Source organism: Setaria viridis, chromosome 9, assembly GCF_005286985.2.
Source record: "Setaria viridis chromosome 9, Setaria_viridis_v4.0, whole genome shotgun sequence".
NCBI lineage: Eukaryota > Viridiplantae > Streptophyta > Magnoliopsida > Poales > Poaceae > Setaria > Setaria viridis.
Genome location: NC_048271.2, coordinates 20,473,419 through 20,491,991, shown reverse-complemented (window position 1 = coordinate 20,491,991; position 18,573 = coordinate 20,473,419). Strand labels below are relative to the sequence as shown.

Genomic DNA, 18,573 nt, shown 5'->3' with positions numbered 1-18,573 from the left:
ATTGCTAGTAGCATAAAACAGCTTCAAAGCATATTAAATATGGATCTTATTTTGTAGAACAAATTTGAAAACGAATGCTCGAGGAGAGAGCGATACTCATTTAAAGAAAATACATCAATTTTTCCTCGCCAACATCAGCAATGATGTCATCGAGAAAGCGACGTCTCTAATTTGTTGTATGTTACGGTGCCGGGCATTGCTAACGACTAGATACATGGCAGCATGTGTAATATAACTAACATGTGACTATTCCAACATAAGAGCAAGCAAATCCACTCTGAATTGAAGATCGCTTGCGTTGTGTCTTCCTAAAAGTACTAATAAGGTTCGGTTAGCTCTAGTGACGGACACTTGCCATTGGGCACGGCAATTTCCCTGAGCATTCCATGGCGACCTTGCAGGAACCAGAAGTGTGGATCAACAGACGACCTAAGCTTGACTCCAACCTTTTTATTTTGTTGTTTAATGGTCAGATAAAATTGGCGAAGCCGCCATGACGACGATGCAGGCATGCATCTTCACGTGCTATATATATACTACCCCACGAATGTTATCTGTTGCATCACCAAAGAAGGGAATCAGCTGCCCAATCGACTTCGACTCCACTTGCAATCCACTCCAAGTCCAAGCAAGCATACCTCCGAGATCGAGAATAATGCAGCCGCCGTCGCCGGTGCAGCCGTGCAGGTGGTGTCGAGGCGCACCGTGAAGCCGCCACCTCGTGACCGCGAGCGCATCCCGCTCACCACGTGGGACCTCTCCTTGCTCTCAGCCGATTACATCCAGAAGGGCCTGCTCTTCGCGCCGCCACCCTTCTCCACCACCGCACACCTCGTCGACCACCTCAAGGCCTCCCTGGCCGACGCGCTCGCCGCCTACTAACCCCGTCGCCGGCCGCCTCGCCACCGACCAGCACCGCGACGACAGGGGGCGCGTCGTCGGCTGCTCCGTCTCCGTCGACTGCGCCGGTCAGGGCGTCGAGCTCCTCGAGGCCGTCGCAGGCGGCGTCGCTGTTTCCGACGTCATCCTTCCCGACGCCGACGTCCCGCGCCTCGTCAGGTCCTTCTTCCCGCTCGACGAGGCCATCAACTATGACGGCCACGAGCGCCCGCTCTTCGCCGTCCAGATCACCGAGCTCGCTGACGGCGTCTTCGTCGGCTTCGTGTCAACCACGCGCTCTCCGACGGTACGGCCTTCTGGGACTACATCGGCACGTGGGCGGAGATCTCCCGAGCCATGATGGGTGCCCCGCGCGCGCTGCCGCCGCGCGCGGCGCCGCTGTTCGAGCGCTGGTCGCCCGACGGCGGCGCGGCGGCGCCGATCTGGGTGGGCTGATCGCGAGGCCGACTCAGCCGCCGCCGCCGCAGCGCGAGCGGATGCTGCGCTTCTCGGAGGAGTCACTGGCGGTGCTCAAGGATCGGGCGCGGCAGGAGCTCCTGGTGGCCAGGGACGCGGCCGGGGCGGCCGCGGTGACAAGGCTCCAGGCCCTGGGCTCGCTGCTGTGGAGGTGATTCGTCCGCGCGCGGCGGACGGCGCCGGATCAGGAGGTGATGTTCCGCGCGTCCGCCAACAACCGCGCGCGGCTCCGGCCGCCGCTGCCGGCGGGGTACTTCGGAAACGCCATCGGCGCCGTGTCGACGGAGGTCGTGCGCGCGTCGGAACTGCTGGCGCGGGGGCACGGGTGGGCGGCGGCGGCCGTGGGGCGCGCGGTCGCGGCGCACACAGACGCGGGCGTCCGGGCGCGCGCGGCCGCGTGGGCGGTGGAGCCGGGGCTGTCGGCGTTCAGGCTGTTCGACCCGAACTGCATGTTCATCAGCAGCTCGCCCCGGTTCGACATGTACGGGTGCGACTTCGGGTGGGGGAAGCCGCTGGCGGCGCGGAGCGGCAAGGCCAACAAGTACGACGGGAAGGTGTCGCTGTTCCCCGGAAGGGAGGGAGGTGGCAGCATCGACGCGGAGGTGGTGCTGGCGCCGGAGCACATGGCGGCGCTGGAGCTGGACGATGAGTTCTGGGCTGCCGTGTCTCCGGACGTGCCGCCGGCGAGGAAAGGATGAGTCTTCTGCGTTTTACCGCTGCTGTCTATGACGAAGTGTATTACTCCCTCCGTTTCAAATTATCGGTCTTTTTGATTTTCTAGAAGCATAGATATTATTATGAATCTAGATATGGGATATATCTAAGTACATAACAAAATTTATAACAAAATCTATGAATTTAATAAATCCAAAATGACCTATAATTTAGGACGGAGGGAGTACAATATAAGATCCTCATGTGAAATTCAAGAATATTGGGGAGAGGTACTCCGGCAGATTGATTTTCCCAACCCCTTTTCATCTCCTCCAGCATGTGGGTCCAAGATGTCAGTGGCACAATCAACTCTCCCTCTCTTCTGTCTTTCCTCCGCCGGAAGTTCATCGCATGCACCGCGTGCTTGAGCACCGCCAGGGGATCCACGGCCGGCACGCAAAAGCAATTGCAGTATTACCAGTTGTTGATGATCATGAAGAAGACAAGATCGATGATTTTTTTTTGAACAAAAGACAAGATCGATGATGATCAATTGAATTCGATCGATCGATGGACTCAATGACAAGCTAGCAGCAGTCAAGGCCTGCTCCTCCGTCGCCACGTCCGCCATGAGGTGGACGGCCCAGTCGAGGAGGGCGGCCTTGGGCGGCGGCAGCAGCCTGGCGTAGAGGCGAGCGCAGATGGAGGTCCTCCGTCTGGACCGCGCCACCTCGTCCGCTGAGCCCGGCGGTGGCACGGGGACGTCTTCGGCGCTGGGGTAGGGGCATCCCGGCGGTGGCTCGTCGGCCCAAGCAGGCACGCCGGAGCGGGGCGCCGACGGTGGGGTGGACGGCGCGGCACCGTGGGGCACCGGCGCGCAGGTACGGTGGCGCCGTGGGACGGTGCGGCGGCCGCGCTACAGCAGGACGGGACGGCGCTGCAGCTGGCCGGCGGGGTGGTCAGGCGCCGCGCGGTGGGATGGCGCTGCAGCGAGCCGCGCACGGTGGGCAGCTCGCCGGAGCAGGGGCGGTGGCAGCTCGTCAGGGCAGGGAAAATGCTACCGGAGTGGGAGGGAGGAAAGGGGAGAGGAGAGAGATCCCATTCTAAAGCGAGAGTAGCGGGTGATTTCTCGATTGAGAAAACAATATAGGTAAAGAGGATTATTTTCTCAATCCGTTGGAGAAGTGCTTTTTCCCCTCAATGCCCTTTAACCATGAATACAGGAAAAAGGGATTAGTTTTCTCAATCTATTGGAATTGCTCTGACAACATACAGTAGTATAGTACTACTCCAAGTTACCAACTAATGTTGCTAGCAACTATTATCATCATGACTCCTTTTCAACATTGCACACTGAATAAATGCATATTGCCGATTCAGGGTTCAGCCGCTCAGGCAATCAGGCATGAATCTGTCTCCTCATCAACCGATTGAGATTTTGTTTTTCTATCAATCAACGTTTTCGTCTGTTGGATCGAGATCCAACGATCCAGATGCATGTCCTTCATATTCTCTCTCGCCTCCCTGGCCTGACATGGAAAGCGAGCGGATGGTCGCCGCCGTCTCCGCTCTTCCCCCGCAACCTTTGCCTCCCTGCCTGGCTCCGGCAGCGAACCGCCACCTCCGCCGCTGCTAACTGGTTGGCCCTCGACATTCCCGTCGCCTCCACCGCTTGACTCCGGCGGTGCCTCCGCTGCCTCCGCTTCCCACCGACGACCCCTTCAAAGTGCAACATCGATATTTCTTCGGCTTCCCTTACAGCCAACCTCCAAACCTAACTTTGAATCCCATCTCCATTCAATTTCTAGTAGAAATTTGGGTGATTAATAGATAAGCAAGATCTCAATCAACTGATCAGGCATTGCATGGGTCAGGTTGTCAAGTCTCTCAAAGTTTGAGATGACTCGTTTTCAACCATGCACACTGAATAATTGCACATTGCTGATTCAAACAATCAGACATGCATTTTTTAAAAGAAGAACAAGAAGCAATCAGCCATGCTATGAGCCCATGAGCCAGGTTATCATCAAGTCTACCAAAGTTTATACAAAATGGTTTGCACCATCATAGTGTGCGGCTAGATGTTATATATGAGCTTGAAGAGATTTACTCAAAATATTTAATATTTCCCCCTCTTAAGACAAGTAGGGTCAAGACTCTAAGACGTAGGACGAGAAGTTTCCCATTGGATGCTCCAACACAGCAACGGGAAAACAATGCTTGCAACAATTGTAGCCCACATGTGCAGAATATACAAAGGGTTAAAATGATCAATTGGGAAACTAAATCCGGACACCCAGTAGCATCATGATGTTCTTGTTGGAAATCTAGTGATATCATGGTATAGAACAAACAGTTTAGTGTTTGTCTAGATGCATACAAACACCTATAAATCTAGAAAAATCAAAACGATCTATAATTTGAAACGGATGGAGCACCATAGAAGTCTACCGATAGTATTTGTTAGTCAACGTCGTCGAAGAAATTAAGAAATTCTATTTTACAGGCCAACTGCAGCTGTAAATTTGTATTGCTCGCCACCCTGAATGAAGAACTTTCCCGATGCAAGTCGTTGGTCGTCCATTCTTTCTTGAGGTTTCGAATTTTCAAATCTAGAGGAGACAATAAAACACGTTACTACGAGATGATTTGCGTGCAGCCAGTCCGGGCCTGACCCTGAGACATCAGGCGTGACGGATATAAACAATTGTTTAGTAATCCTCAGGGGGAGGCGATGGCATACATCGACCAACCAAAAAGCCTTGAGCTGATGAAGACAGACGATGAGAGGAATAGGATGTCAAAAGAATTTAAACTGCAGCAACTCAAGGCTTCAGCGTATCAGTTGTGGTTGCATAGACTAACCAATTTACTCAAAAACCGAAACTCGAAAAGGTAACGCAATGAACTTGACAAACAACGTGCAACATGCCATAAACGTCGGAAAGAATTTTGCTAACTGCATTTCCAATACCACCTATGTTTATCTACCAAGTACTCCGTCCCCTACGTGGTTCTTAACATCCAAATGGATCAACGCCTACCCTTCATCCCAACACAACATATGGGTGAACCACTGACAAACACGAAAAAGGGCTACAAGGCTACCTATACACACCCCTGTGATCTGCGCTCAAAAAACAAGATGTACAAAACTTTACAAAAAATGCTGAGGTCATCACGCGATTAGGATTTCCCAGCTCGTTGCTGCTTCATGCTTGCTCTCCGGGCCACATCCCACGCCTTGTGTGGCACGCCAACACCTTGCTGCGAGGCGAAGAACGACTCGTAGCCCGGGGAATCGAAGGCGAAGCCAGTGTGCTTGGAAGATTCTCGAGGGAGCATCGAGATCATGTAGCTCCTTGCTTCCTCTGGGCTTAGATGGCTGGTCTCAGGCAGCTGCACCCTGCTGTACTCATGGGGTTCATCCTTGTGCTGCTCCTGGATTATTTGGTAATCGTAGGGGAACAGCCATCTTTGAATCCTGATACAACAACACAAGATCAGTGATGGCTCACATGGTCACGCTAACTTGGTCATAATTTCACAGGAATCAGGTATCTTACGATAGATATAGGAAGTCACCAAACAGAGCGATGATCGGAACAAGCAATAGTGTCAGGTAGAAGAAAAAAGTGCTCATCAGAACATAAATCACAAAATACACATTTTCCTGCAAAAGCAATGATAGTGTGAGGAAGGAAGAAAGTCACCAATGGAATAATAGATTACTGAAAATGTAAAGAAGTTGCCCACCTGTCTGTCAAACGATGTCATTATCGCTGAATATATGAAAATAAACAGAAACCAGGCTACTATACTGCCCGCCACACTTATATAATGCCATCTCGTTATCGAGTTGCATGCCATGAGAAGGCGGAGGTTCACAGTTACCACAACACAAGAAAAGGCCATAGTGCTAACGTCCCATAGGCCAAGAATCTTGCCAGATGAACCATGACCATGCCGGCTCGCAGCTGCAGTGAAGTAAAAGAATACTATTGACTGATAGAAGGCAAAGAAACCCCACACTGCAATCACTCTCCACTTGAAGAATGAATTCCTGATTCCTTCCTTGTAAAGCTGTGGGTATCTTTTCGACAGTGAAGCACTCACATCCTGAAAGGAGTCGGTTTAGTGCAATGAAGGAAGGAGGCGGCTTAACTTCATAAACAACTAAGAGCAACCATACCTTATCAAACAATCCAACTATAATTACAGGAAGTGCCGTGAAAATAACATTATATAGAGACTGGAACCAGTCATCATAAAATCGTTGACCAGAAAAGCCAGTTTGGAAAGTGAACCAGAACTGAGTTAGTGTAAATGTCAGATTCTTGTAGAAGAAGTATGTGATAACCTGCAACAGAACATCTCATATTTAGCACTTTGAACTATATGCAGAGTTAAAGCTGAGCAACAATTGCCATACCTTGCAGAGTCTCAAGTAAGACCACCGCCCATGTACAAGAAGCAAATCAGTAAGAAAACGGAACTGTGCTATGGCAAAGTCACTAGCCATAACAGCTTGCATTCCTTCTTGGCCACTGATGCCAATCCCAACATGAGCAGCTTGAATCATACTCACATCATTAGCACCGTCTCCAATGCTGAGAGTTATTTTCCGAGCACCCTTCTTGACTAAGCTTGTAACCTACAACATGTGTTAAATACTTAAATTTCAGCATTTGACATTTTTACATAAATTTAACAAAAACTAGGTTACACAATGAAACTAGACAATCAATCAGAGACTACTGCCATGTTTGGTTTGAGAAACGATCATATGGGACCAACCAATCCTCGCTTCTACTTGTTTGGTTTGAGGAATGGAATGGGTGGCCAATCAATACCTCATCCCTTGTATGCACATATCCAGTATAAACATGAGGAAAGGTGTCACAATACCAGAACTGCGGGATGATACCATGGTGCACCACCCTATACTAGATTAGTACATAACTAAAGAACCCCTATAAGGATAGTGATAACAGAATGGTCACCCATCAGAAATGCTAAAGTACATGTGTACACAGTATGCTAGAGAGAACCGGATTAGTTTAGTAATAAAACTACATTAATTCAGTTTCTGGTCTCCGTGTGTTTTTTTTCTAACAACAAAACAGTCATTAATTCTTCCCTGAGGAGCCAAGTGGTACAGAAAGAAATGTTATTTACCTGTGCCTTCTGCAGTGGAGAAACTCTGCAACATACAACTGAGTGGCAAATTAGACTCAATCCAAGAAGATCCACACGAAGAGTTGGGTCCAGTGCATACATCAGGCATCTGCCATCAATAATGAGTGCCAACTTCCTTTCAGGGGTGCTATTTAAAGAATGCCGGGCTTCCTCATGGAAGCTTTTCAGACTCTGTTTTACCGAATCTTTGATAACACGCGCAATTTCCACAGGGTCACCCTGAAAAAAGAACCGAGTGTTATATACGGCACATGTAGGTACGCGGAAAAGTATGCGCTACTGGCGGTAAGTCAGTTTGCATCAGGTTGCAATCATATAGCTGGTTATTCTTGACCCCAAGTACAACAAATAAGAAAATGGAAGCCACGAGATACGTGCAAGACAACCATCAACAAAACAGGGAGGCTAAAGCACTAGAAGCACAATCCACACAGAACCATGAAAAAAATAATGGGTGATATGTATTAAAAAATAATTGGTAGCAGAATAAGGAATGCATTTTCTCCAAAACAAGTCCCATAATATCCCCCCAAAAGTATATATCACTGCCATTGAAAAAAGAAGTCGCTTTATACTCACTGGAAACAATCAAATAACTGATTATGAAAGAAAATAAGTACCATAAGATATGTAACAGAAAGATAATAGAGAGACCAAAGCACTAAAGCAATAAGTAACAAGGTCCAAGAAAACTAAATACTACCACTTTATTACATGTATTCCCAAAAAAAAGTTAGCAGGGCCCTTCAAATTAAATATCAAGAAACACAAGTCAAAACAAAATGTTAATATCCCATATATACCAGACCCACATAAATGCACAATTACCACAGTAACACAAGTCAAGTACCAAATGAACTCAGAATCCTACTTTGGCACTTTGCATGAACTTTTTGCACTTAAGCAATCCCATTATTTTAATTTCCAAATCTTATGGATGACAACTTCAACTAGAGAAATAAACCAACTAAAAAACTACCTATGTTTTCCAAAGAGCAGTAGTATGTGCATCTTACCCTGTCTTCAGCCTCCCTAATAGCATTTGTCTCTGAACTAATGGTGAACTGCTTGGTATCATTGTTTACCAAGCTGCATGCTGAATATGTAAGATGAAAGAGATCAGGAAAAAATAACATCCAGAATCCAAAATTTACTGAAAGAATAGTATAAGCAGAACAAGTAAAGCAAACTAATCAAGATAGATGGAAGCTTCACCATATGCAATGTTAATTGCTGTTTCCATCTTATCTCCAGTTAACACCCAAATTTTTATGCCAGCTGCAGAGAGAGTTTCAATGCAGGCTGGCACCCCGTCTTGCAGTTTGTCCTCTATAGCTGTGCACCCTATCAATATAAGGTCTTTTTCAATCAATTCAGCCACCTACAGGGCAAAGAAGGAAGTCAAATTACATCACAATGTAGCCAGCAATAACAGAACAATTTAGCCTCAACATGAAGGATCGATTTCTCTTTCTACAATGCAGTTAAGTCTGTTATTGTATGATAAATGCTCAGATAAACCAATGATAAGTTCCAACAAATGTCACAAATAATGTTTTCAGGGAAAAATTAATAACAATGTGTAGAGTTCAAAATGTTCCATGTACTAAGTCAAGCTTCCTTCAAACATTGTATGAGGTTCACCCGTTTAAATAAGAATCATCCAAGCAAGAGAAGAAGGGGTACTACATAGATCCACTAGCAAAAGTTCTATCAGAAAGGGCCCAGTTCAGCAAATGCATTGTCAGACTATCATTCAATCATCATAGTAATAGCCAAAAGATGCTGATCTAATGACCTCATCGAGCTTCTTGTCACGATCTCGTAAAGATGACTTTGCTTGAACAAACTTCTCATTCCAGCTCTCATATTGCTCCCTGCTAAGATCCCGATAGGCAAGGCAAAGCGTGCGCAAGCCAGCAGAACCAAATTGCTCCAGGTGCTCTCTGCTGGTCTTTTTCATATCATGATTTCCATCAGCCAATCGTTCATATACGACATTATCAGCACCCTATTAACACAAAGACAGTTTCAGGTTAGTGCAATAACAACATAGAAGCCAAATCAAGCTCGTCTTTATTGTATTACCTTGCAATAGAGAACTAGTCTTCCATTTGGGAAACGACAAACCACCGATTGCCGCTTTCTCGTACTGTTAGTACAATAAAATATAAACTATCAAACAATGTTTGCATCACACTGAATTATATTCAAAATTAACAAATAAACCACACCTGTTGAATTCCAGAACATTTAGAATTTCATATGGAACATCTTGTATACTCCCCATCCTTTCAACATGTGATTCACGTACCATAACTGTTGTTGGCGTACGCCTACAAAACAAGCACATCATTACCATTCACAATATAATATCTCACAATGTCACCCTTGAAACATTACCATTCACCAATGTAACATCTAAAATTGGATGAAGGAACTACTCATGTAGAACCATAAAACCCGTAGGAAATAGACCTACTCATGGGAAATGTTTACAAATAGGGTAGTGGTACAAATATTTTACTCAGAATTTCTAATAACAATACTCAAAATATACAGCTAGCAAACTCTGACCAGGTGGCAGCAGAGCAGCATGGCTATGAGGGGTGCTACGGAAGCACAATGGCTCATGTAATACTGGCAAGTGTGTTGCTTGGTGGCGACTAATCAGTGGATTCTTCTTTGGCTCGAGTGCAGTCTTGGTCTTGTCTCTGGGATTTTTTGGGAGTTGTGTTTCTCCGCATCTTTCTGCTGTTTCCTGCGTCCCTGGTATATATCTTCCATTGTGCTCACAACTTCTGCTGTGCTCTGTGGATTTGCTATGCTTTTTAATGAGAAGTTCAGGTTGTCCTTGTGCCTACTGTAGTGTTCTCAGAATACTATGCTATATTTTTTTTCTCAAATGTGCAAGAGAGCTGTGTATCATTTCATTAAGAAGAGAATACTGAATACCATTGTTATATTATACGATCTTTTTGGTTCGTGCAGCCATTGTTGGGTTTTACCTCTAGCTGTCATATATACTTGCCCACTCAATCAAAACCGGTCGACACCAACACCTCCAGGTCTATACCAAATTCCAAATCCAATTCTAGATACAGACATTTGGTAATACAATTCAAAGAGCTGGAATCAAGGATTGCAAAAGCACTAGAATGAGAACAGGCAGTAGATCACAGATAAGAATTGGGGGTGAATGGCTGCACAAGGGAAAACAGGTGAAGGTGAAGATGAAGCTTTCTGCTCTGTCCATTGACGCCCCTGAGAAGCAGCTGTTCAATTTCTCGTTGCGTACCCTTGCAACGGCTTACACCTGTCCAGTTTGGTAGCACACTCCACAGGCTCCCATGCATGACACTAGCCTACCACAACTTGCTTGGGACTAAAGGCTTTGAACAAAATGGTGGTGTGAAGTCAATCTTTCCAATTATGACCCATACACAGGTATTTTCATGGGTGTTCCATTTAAGATACTGAGATTTTCTCAGAAAATGTCAACTATTTGGATATAACATAAAAGAATAAAAAAATCTGAGAATCTAAGACTATTGGCAAGATAAGAATTACCTATAAAAGAAGAAACCAAAATTCTTAGCAGCAGCCACAAGTGCAGCCTCATCTGGTGAGGCGGCTTGGTAGCTGATCTTTTCCGGTGTCTCCTCACCCTCTGGAAGAACTGTATGACAGATTGCAAGGCATCTGAAGAATTCCTAAACAAAGCAAGAGCAAATAAAAGATTGATTTTCAGTACAAATTAGAATTCATCATAGTATCTGGATGAGCAGGAAAAGAATAAAAAAAATTGGCTTTGCATGCAGAAGAGTCAAAATTATTTCAAAAATACCCCAAATATCTACCTTGCAAGCCTCAGGATTAGGTTCGTTTCTCCACGCACCACGCATGATTCTAGCGTCATCAAAGTTGAATCCTTTCTCATGAACTGCACTGGCTGATCTTTTACCCTATGAAATGAAAGTAGATAAAGGATATAAACATTGTTAATTTTGCAAACATAATGACACAGTTTAATGACTAAAACAGCAAAAAAGAAAAGGGGGTGCACCTCATCATCGATTTTGATTCCAGCCCGCTCTGCTCCTCCTTTCTCAATCTCTGTAATGCCAGTTCCATACGTTTCTCCATCAATCGAACATTTAAAGAATTCCATCAGGTTTCTTGTGAGCGTTCCAGTTTTGTCAGAAAATATATATTCAACCTGGAACCATAATGTTAATTATCAGTTAAGTCCAAAGTAAGACGAAATGTAAAAAAATTATTTGTAATCGCTAAAATCTGACAAGATCCCACTGAGCATTCCATTTAGTCTCATGAAAAATGGAATGCCCCCATGATTGATTATGTATTTGTACAGCTTGAACAGAATAAGCCATTCCACATTTTTCAACAGTGGACACATCCCATTCCACAAGCGCTGTCAATTCATCCAACTTGTGGAATGATTCTGTGATAGAATGGGGTAATATATGCCACCTTACACAACCACGAAGGGTTGGTCAGATAGTCTCATAATCCCATTCGAGTAACGAAATGGGGGTTTTCTTGAAACTGAAAAGATGATCACGGGGCAAAAGGGAAAGATTACCTGCCCAAGCTCCTCATTAAGATTAGAAGTCCGTGCCAAAGCGGGGGTGTCGCTCTCAGCATGGTACATATGAAGATCATTGTTAATGAATTGTGTGCACTGGATGAATTTGATCATCTGGCAACCAAAGGTAATATAAGCTCCAATAGTCCGGAAATAGGATAGAACATTATAATAACAAGTTGAACATAATACCTCAATGGACACATAAAGAGAAATTGGGATGATCGTCGAGTATAGAGTTATTAGAGTAAACATGGTCAAAATGGTCACCTGCGGCAGAAGTAGTGTTAGATCAACATGTACGGATTAGATACAACAACAAAAAATGTCTAAAACAGTATATACCACAAATCTGTTTTTGGGATTGAACTGGTCCTCCACACGCCCACGCAATCCAAGGTAGAAGTATTTTTCATTAATAAACACACCACTGTTGGCAAAAGGAAAAATAAGTCCACTTTTGATCAGCAAAAGCAGTAGTATGTAAAGAAAACTAGAACTGGCTGCATAACCCTTTTATTAGATGAAGATGGCATGCGCTTGATGAAGTTGTATTATCTGGTTACATAATTTCATTTTTTATGCTAACAAGGAATATAAATCTAATAGGTAGCCTATGGCCACAATAACAAATATATGGTCTCTCAGCTAAATAATTATGAAATTCTGTTAATTGACTATGCAACTGTAAGCATCCACAGCATGAACCTAAAAGGAACATCAACTGTTCAAAATAAACGCTCCTTCAAGTGACAAGTTTTGGACATGACAAGTGCCACAAAACATAGCCTTTGCCACCAATTCTACCTGAATACTGTTGTGAAGCTTAATAACTTAAAAGTGTGAAAGTATTGTTCATGATAAATCTACTTATATCAGTTTAATATGAAGAACCTTGTTCCCAAAGTCAAAAATAGTTTGACTACACATATTCTATGATGATAAATGATATAGGTATTCATGTATGAAGCAGACATGTTTTGACATCAAGAGTAATGTTGAATAAACAAACAAATGGATTGTATGAGAACTGACCTTCCAATGGCGCCAATAACACACATTGAGAAGAGGGTTGCAAAAAGAGCAAGGATAAGCTTGTCTAGCTTTTTTTCCAAGGTACTTCTTTTGGAGGGAACATTCATAGAATTCATCATAACCTATGACAGTTTTCCACAGGAGTAAATTTCAAAGCATGAAGAAAATCACCAGTTCAAGTTTCTACACCGAATAGATAGGGAACAGATAGATGTGCATACTTTTGTCTCATGCCCAGTGAATATGACAGCCCCAACAATGTATTCTGTATTACGAAGGCTGCATCCCTGTAGCAGGAAGGCAATGTTAAGTCAATGTTCACTCGCACACAGAGATAATTCAATGCTACTTTGTGCATGAAAAAGAGTAGACCATTAAGCGCGCACAAGACAAATCAATATGATGAAAGCAAAAATTAGAAAGATAAAAATGAATATTTAATTATTCATAATGCGGTAATGCAAGAGGATGGTGGCTACAAAGGAGAAATGATTCATGAGCACAAATATATGCAAGACTTGAAATATCAAAAGTCAATGGAGCCCTAAAACAATGTTCTCTTAGCCAAAGGAGCCAATATCAGGTTTAGAGACTTTCTCTTATCACGGCAAATGAACTCTAAGCACCCTATAACATAGAGCAGAAGAGATGCTTTAAAGTCCCCAGATATGGTTATAAGGTCACTACTTTTCAATCTTGAGAGATACAACTTTCACCATTCTCCTCTAGTATAGTATATTTTTAGAATGGTACAGAGGTTTTGTTATGCAATTCACAAGCAATAGTCATCCTAATTCTGCAAAAGCTACATAAATTACATTTTAGAAGCATTTCATGAAGGATCTAGATAAGACACTATCATGTGGCTAATCTAGGGAACTCCAGAGATGTTGCTGGTCAAAGTGAAAAGGATTTGAACAATGGATTATCAAATAGCTTGTCATGTCCCAAATGTAGGAACAAGCAAACACACTATGGTTTTTTATTTTTTGATAATTAACACGGTATGGTTAATAATAGAAAAAAACATGGGGAAAAAGCTTACCCGTAGGAGTAACTGGTTTGGTGAGAGAGGTATAGTCTGCTTGTCCACAATAAGGTTGCCGGTAAACGTATAAAGTGAGTTGTTTGGCTGTTCACACTGCACTTCACCTGTAAGACGTATATCTAAGTTAAATATGAAGACATACGTCATCTCTAAAGCAAAAGTTAAAGCATTAAGTCATCCTTCTGCCATACAACATACTTCTATCTGTAAGTGATTTCATCCCTTACTACTTCCTAACACCGCCCTTCCAAGCTCCTTTGCCCTATGACAAAAGTCTACTTTGAAATATCATTTTACTATGACTACATTCGATTCCTGCTATTTTGACTTTCTGTCTTGCCTCTATGCCTTCCTGGTGGGTGACTGTGACCTGGTGATGGGTTCGATGGTTGGTTATACTCTAGCCAGAGTTCACAACCAGAAAGAACAAAGAAGTCCAGCCACTCACTTTGTTGTGCGAACTAAACTGACCATTGAAAAATATTTTGAGGAACAGTTACAATACACATACCAAGGTTATTATTCCAAGTAACATAACACAGACAGACAGAGAATATGAAGTTAAGAAAAAGGACACAGCTTCTTTAATTCAATCAACTACAAATTAAAAGCTCTCAAGCAGAAGATAAAAGGCACAAAACCTTTGAACCCAGAAGCCTTGTCAGGAGTAACAAAGTCCCAAGTTTTCTCCAAAGCCTTCCTTATTTTCAGATTTGTTTCCCCATCAAGATTTGCTGTCTGCAATAAAATTTTCATCCAAAATAAGTGAAATAATTTTCTTCTCCTAACCACATTTATTAGGGTTTACAGTTAAATTGAGATAATAAATTAAAAGATATAAATGAATATGGACCTCTATGTAGCAGACACCATCAGGATTTGTACTGGATAGGAAGAGCAAGTCAGCAGGGAAATAACCATCTTGCTTGATCTGCTCTAAAGAAGTGCCATCACTATTAGCTTTTTATGCCATTAAAGCTCAATATTACACAAAAAAAAAGATCAGGAAAACTACTTTCAAAAAGGAACATGTTGATTAACTAACAAGATGTTAAATTGGCATTTCAGACATTACCCTCACAATATCTCCAACCTGCAGTCTTTTCCATGGAGTACTTTCCCAATGTTGACCTTGCAATATATCGACATGTGCATTGTTAATTGACATATCATTCTGGAAACGTTTCTGTACAAAGAGCAGCAAAGAAAAGGAACAGGCATCAGGTCTCTTAATATAAGCATGGCAGAACAAAATAGTGAATAGCAATACTAACCCAATCCTCAAAAGCTTCCTTGATGAGAGACACCAGTAGCACAAGACTTAGGGGAACGACATTAGTGACAGGATGAACTGGACTGTAAGCACAAGTGCAAAGTTAAAATTAAGACATAAGGAAAGCAAAGAATGAGCAAGTTGACTAATAGACTAGGAAGATGCACATGAGAGAGAGAGAGAGACCTAATAGGTGTAGTCGACAAGATTGAAATCATGAGAAAGTAAAGATTTGCAACCCGCCTGAACTGTCAAAGCAAAAGACAAATGAATTATGAAAGGTTCCTCTCGTCAAATACTGTCGCATGATATTGTTATGATAAAACATTCAAATCTCTGTTGCATTAATGAGTGCAAAGGCTGATTTGTTAGGCATGGGAAACATAAATAATAACACTTATAACTTGATTCAATAAAAACTGTTTATGAGGCTCATTAGAAAGCTTATCTCCCCTCATCTAACAAAGATCTGAACTAGGAAGCTACAAGATACGAGAAGTTGCACAGATCAGCTTAGATTGTACTGAATGCACAATGTGCGTTAACATCACCCAAGGTAGTACAATTTTGCAGCGCATGCATAATATGAAAAGACAATAGAATCAATTCTTAGATTCACTGTAACATTTGGCAACCCGGTAGACATATCATCAATCCATTGCTAAGCCAATTAAGAGATCCAACGATCATCAGAAAAGGAACAATTTTAGGGGAGATCAGTTTGCACAGAGGAAAATGACCATATGTGTTTCATTGAATTAAGAATAATTCCACACTTATTGCCAAAACAAATTAGTTTTTGTGGAACAGAAAAGAAAAGAAAGCAAAGCAAATTCATTCTAATGCACATATGAAATTTGATATACGCAAATAGTGTCTTTCCATTTAAAAATGAAGGAAGCATTTTGATAATAGATGCTGAATCTAAAGAACTTGCTTGATCAGTAACATACATGATGAACAAAAATAATGTATTGATACCTGCTCAAATAGTCCTTTAGGTAAGAAAGTCAGGATACTGTACTTTGTAGTCGACACAGAATTTCCCTAGAAATACAAATAAAGCGTGCAAAAGAATATTAAACAGTGAAATAATATTAGTTGCCAACAGTAAAGAAAACAGGTGAGATCAAACAATTTTCAGAACAATCTGCTGTGTTTGTGTTCCACTGACATTAACCCACAGTTACCAGGTATAGTATGATCCACAAGAATGTCAATTGAAACATGAAGAATCTTAAGACAATAACCACAGATACTAGCTTGTAAAATTAGTTCCATCAAGTGGCAAGCTTGATACCTCATCCAGGCAGGCACACAAGAGTTCAGCACACAGGATGCCTTGCACCTCCCGGACTAAGAGTAGAACTGTAAAAGTAGAACAAAACAGCAAGATGTTGTACCACACCTCCCACAGGATGGACGTCTAAACCGTACTGCTGCCTGCCAATAGCACGGCACCATCCTATCGTCGTACCTAATATCTGCCATTTCCACCTCCCAAAACCATCTGTCCAAGCTGCAGGCAAAGCTCCAATCCAACCAGGGCACTCACAGCTGGGCAGCAACACAAACTTCGTGAAGTGAATCCTAAACGACCTGCGCGAAGGACGAACCAGCTAGCTCATCGCGCCCGACGATCCAGCTCCAACCCGACCATACCACACGAGACATCATCGAGATCCAGCCAGTGGGCCGACCAAACGGAATGCAACGGAACGGGGAGCAGGCGCGACGACGTACCTTGTACCCGACGGGCGCGTTGGCCTCGCGGTCGTTGCAGTAGACGGTGCGCACGGTGGGCGCCATCGGCTGCGGCTGCCTCCGGAAGCTGGTGCCCGCGCCGCCGAGCCGCGCCGTGGACTCCCTGCGCCCGAGGCCCGAGGAGGAGGCCCCGCCACCACCCGGCTGCTCGCCGCCCAGACGCGCCGTGGCCACCCGCACCATCTCCTTTATCCGCGCGTTCATCCCGCCCTCCCCCTCCCCTCCCCTGCCTCCCGCCACCAAATCGAACGCGCCACCAAATCGAACGAACGGCGCTGAGATCTGGCGGTAGGCTCGATGACCTCCCAATGAGTTGGGATCGAGCGCGAGATCGGGAGCGCGAATCAGGCCGGATTCGCGCGGCTTCGGGTGGATTTGGGCGTGGGGGTGCTGGGGAGGAGGGGATTGGGAGCTCGAATCTGATCACGCGTCGCCGGTGCTGTTCGTGGGCGCGTGGGCGTCAGCTTTTTTTCGCGTGGCTCTCTTTTCCTGCCTTCGCCGGGGAGAGGAGACGGAGGGGAGCCGAGGGGAAGAGACGCGGAGCCTGGACGTGAGGAAGTGGATGGATTCTTGCGAGATGCCCCTTGTGAGGAGAGAGAAAGAATATCACCTCGTAGTCAACATTTCAGAACTATGAGACGATTAACATACGAGTTGTGGCTGCGCTGCAAGCCCGCAACTCATAATATATTTTTTCTATGCACATATTAAGAAAATAGAATTACAACTTATTGTATATATTGTTTGTTAAGTTGTCTGAAGACATATCAATGTATGAGATCGTCTATTAGATAACACTAATATACTTGCCTAAACTAATTGGAAACTATGGTGTTTTTTTTGAAAGTTGAAACCGTGTGGTTGAATCTTCTTCTTTCGCTCCTTTCCACGAGAGAATCTCTTTTTCAATGAATAACTTTTAAAAAAATCTCTCGTACATGCTCTTCTTCCATTCTAATATAAAAATATTATAATAAATAAATATTTTAAAAAAGACAAGTCTTCTGTTCGAGAGAAAAAAATCATTTTCCATAACTATATTCGTATGATATAGATTGTTCATTGCATGCAATGCCCATAAGGTATGTTGTTGTGTTTAATTTGGTTATATAGTGTACCTATATGAAGAGGTAAAAAGAATAAATATGTGATCAAGCAAGCGAAAGTCTGTATGGAAACTATTTGAAATTTATTTTGCACAAAATCACTATTATTTAGAAAAAACGCAATTTGTTTGCGAGCAGTTGAACTCAGTTTGATAATTTTTACTTCTATACTTTTTAAAATGAAACACATGGTTGTGATGGAGCGGCAATTGATGAGACTATTAGAACACATGAAAAACTTAAGAACTAAATTTAGTTTGAAACTTAATGGTGAAAGGTCTACCTGATGCTCTAGCCACATAATCCTCTTATGGATCCAATCCAAACACGCCTTCCTTAATTTTATTTGAAATATGCAAAAGGATCTAGTTCCTCTTTAATGATAAATATATTTTAAGATGCTAATAAGCCATTTTGCATTTACGTGCATATTGCTTTTAGCTTTTTTATATATAGTTTTTGTTATGCACTTAGATATAGTGTACGTGTAGATGCATAATAATATCTATGAATCTAAAAATTTCAAAAC

General features: G+C 43.4%; 1 protein-coding gene and 1 pseudogene across 4 annotated transcripts; one reads left to right on the top strand and one right to left on the bottom strand.

Moving 5' to 3' along the window:
* The first annotated feature begins 510 nt into the window (after positions 1-510).
* LOC117835439 (uncharacterized acetyltransferase At3g50280-like) lies at positions 511-2,225 on the top strand (annotated as a pseudogene).
* A 2,694-nt stretch (positions 2,226-4,919) lies between these two features.
* Positions 4,920-17,523, bottom strand: LOC117837549 (phospholipid-transporting ATPase 3). 4 transcript variants are annotated; one of them, XM_034717222.2, is made up of 27 exons: positions 16,918-17,523; positions 16,156-16,221; positions 15,361-15,422; positions 15,176-15,257; positions 14,977-15,087; positions 14,755-14,832; positions 14,543-14,639; positions 13,899-14,005; positions 13,075-13,140; positions 12,854-12,975; positions 12,164-12,248; positions 12,011-12,088; positions 11,816-11,932; positions 11,276-11,428; positions 11,070-11,174; positions 10,780-10,922; positions 9,444-9,545; positions 9,298-9,361; positions 9,008-9,220; positions 8,425-8,590; positions 8,226-8,305; positions 7,189-7,428; positions 6,443-6,664; positions 6,203-6,370; positions 5,767-6,129; positions 5,577-5,683; positions 4,920-5,494 (listed from the first exon to the last, which is right to left on the bottom strand). In XM_034717222.2, the coding sequence occupies exons 1-27, from the start codon at positions 17,140-17,142 to the stop codon at positions 5,197-5,199; spliced, it is 3,720 nt and encodes a 1,239-aa protein (XP_034573113.1). In that variant the 5' UTR covers positions 17,143-17,523; the 3' UTR covers positions 4,920-5,196. The 4 variants fall into 4 exon arrangements, with proteins under 4 accessions (XP_034573113.1, XP_034573117.1, XP_034573116.1 ...); XM_034717226.2 differs by having other exon boundaries at positions 15,361-15,417; positions 16,918-16,938; XM_034717225.2 differs by lacking the exon at positions 16,918-17,523 and adding an exon at positions 16,475-16,880.
* Between the last annotated feature and the right edge of the window lie 1,050 nt (positions 17,524-18,573).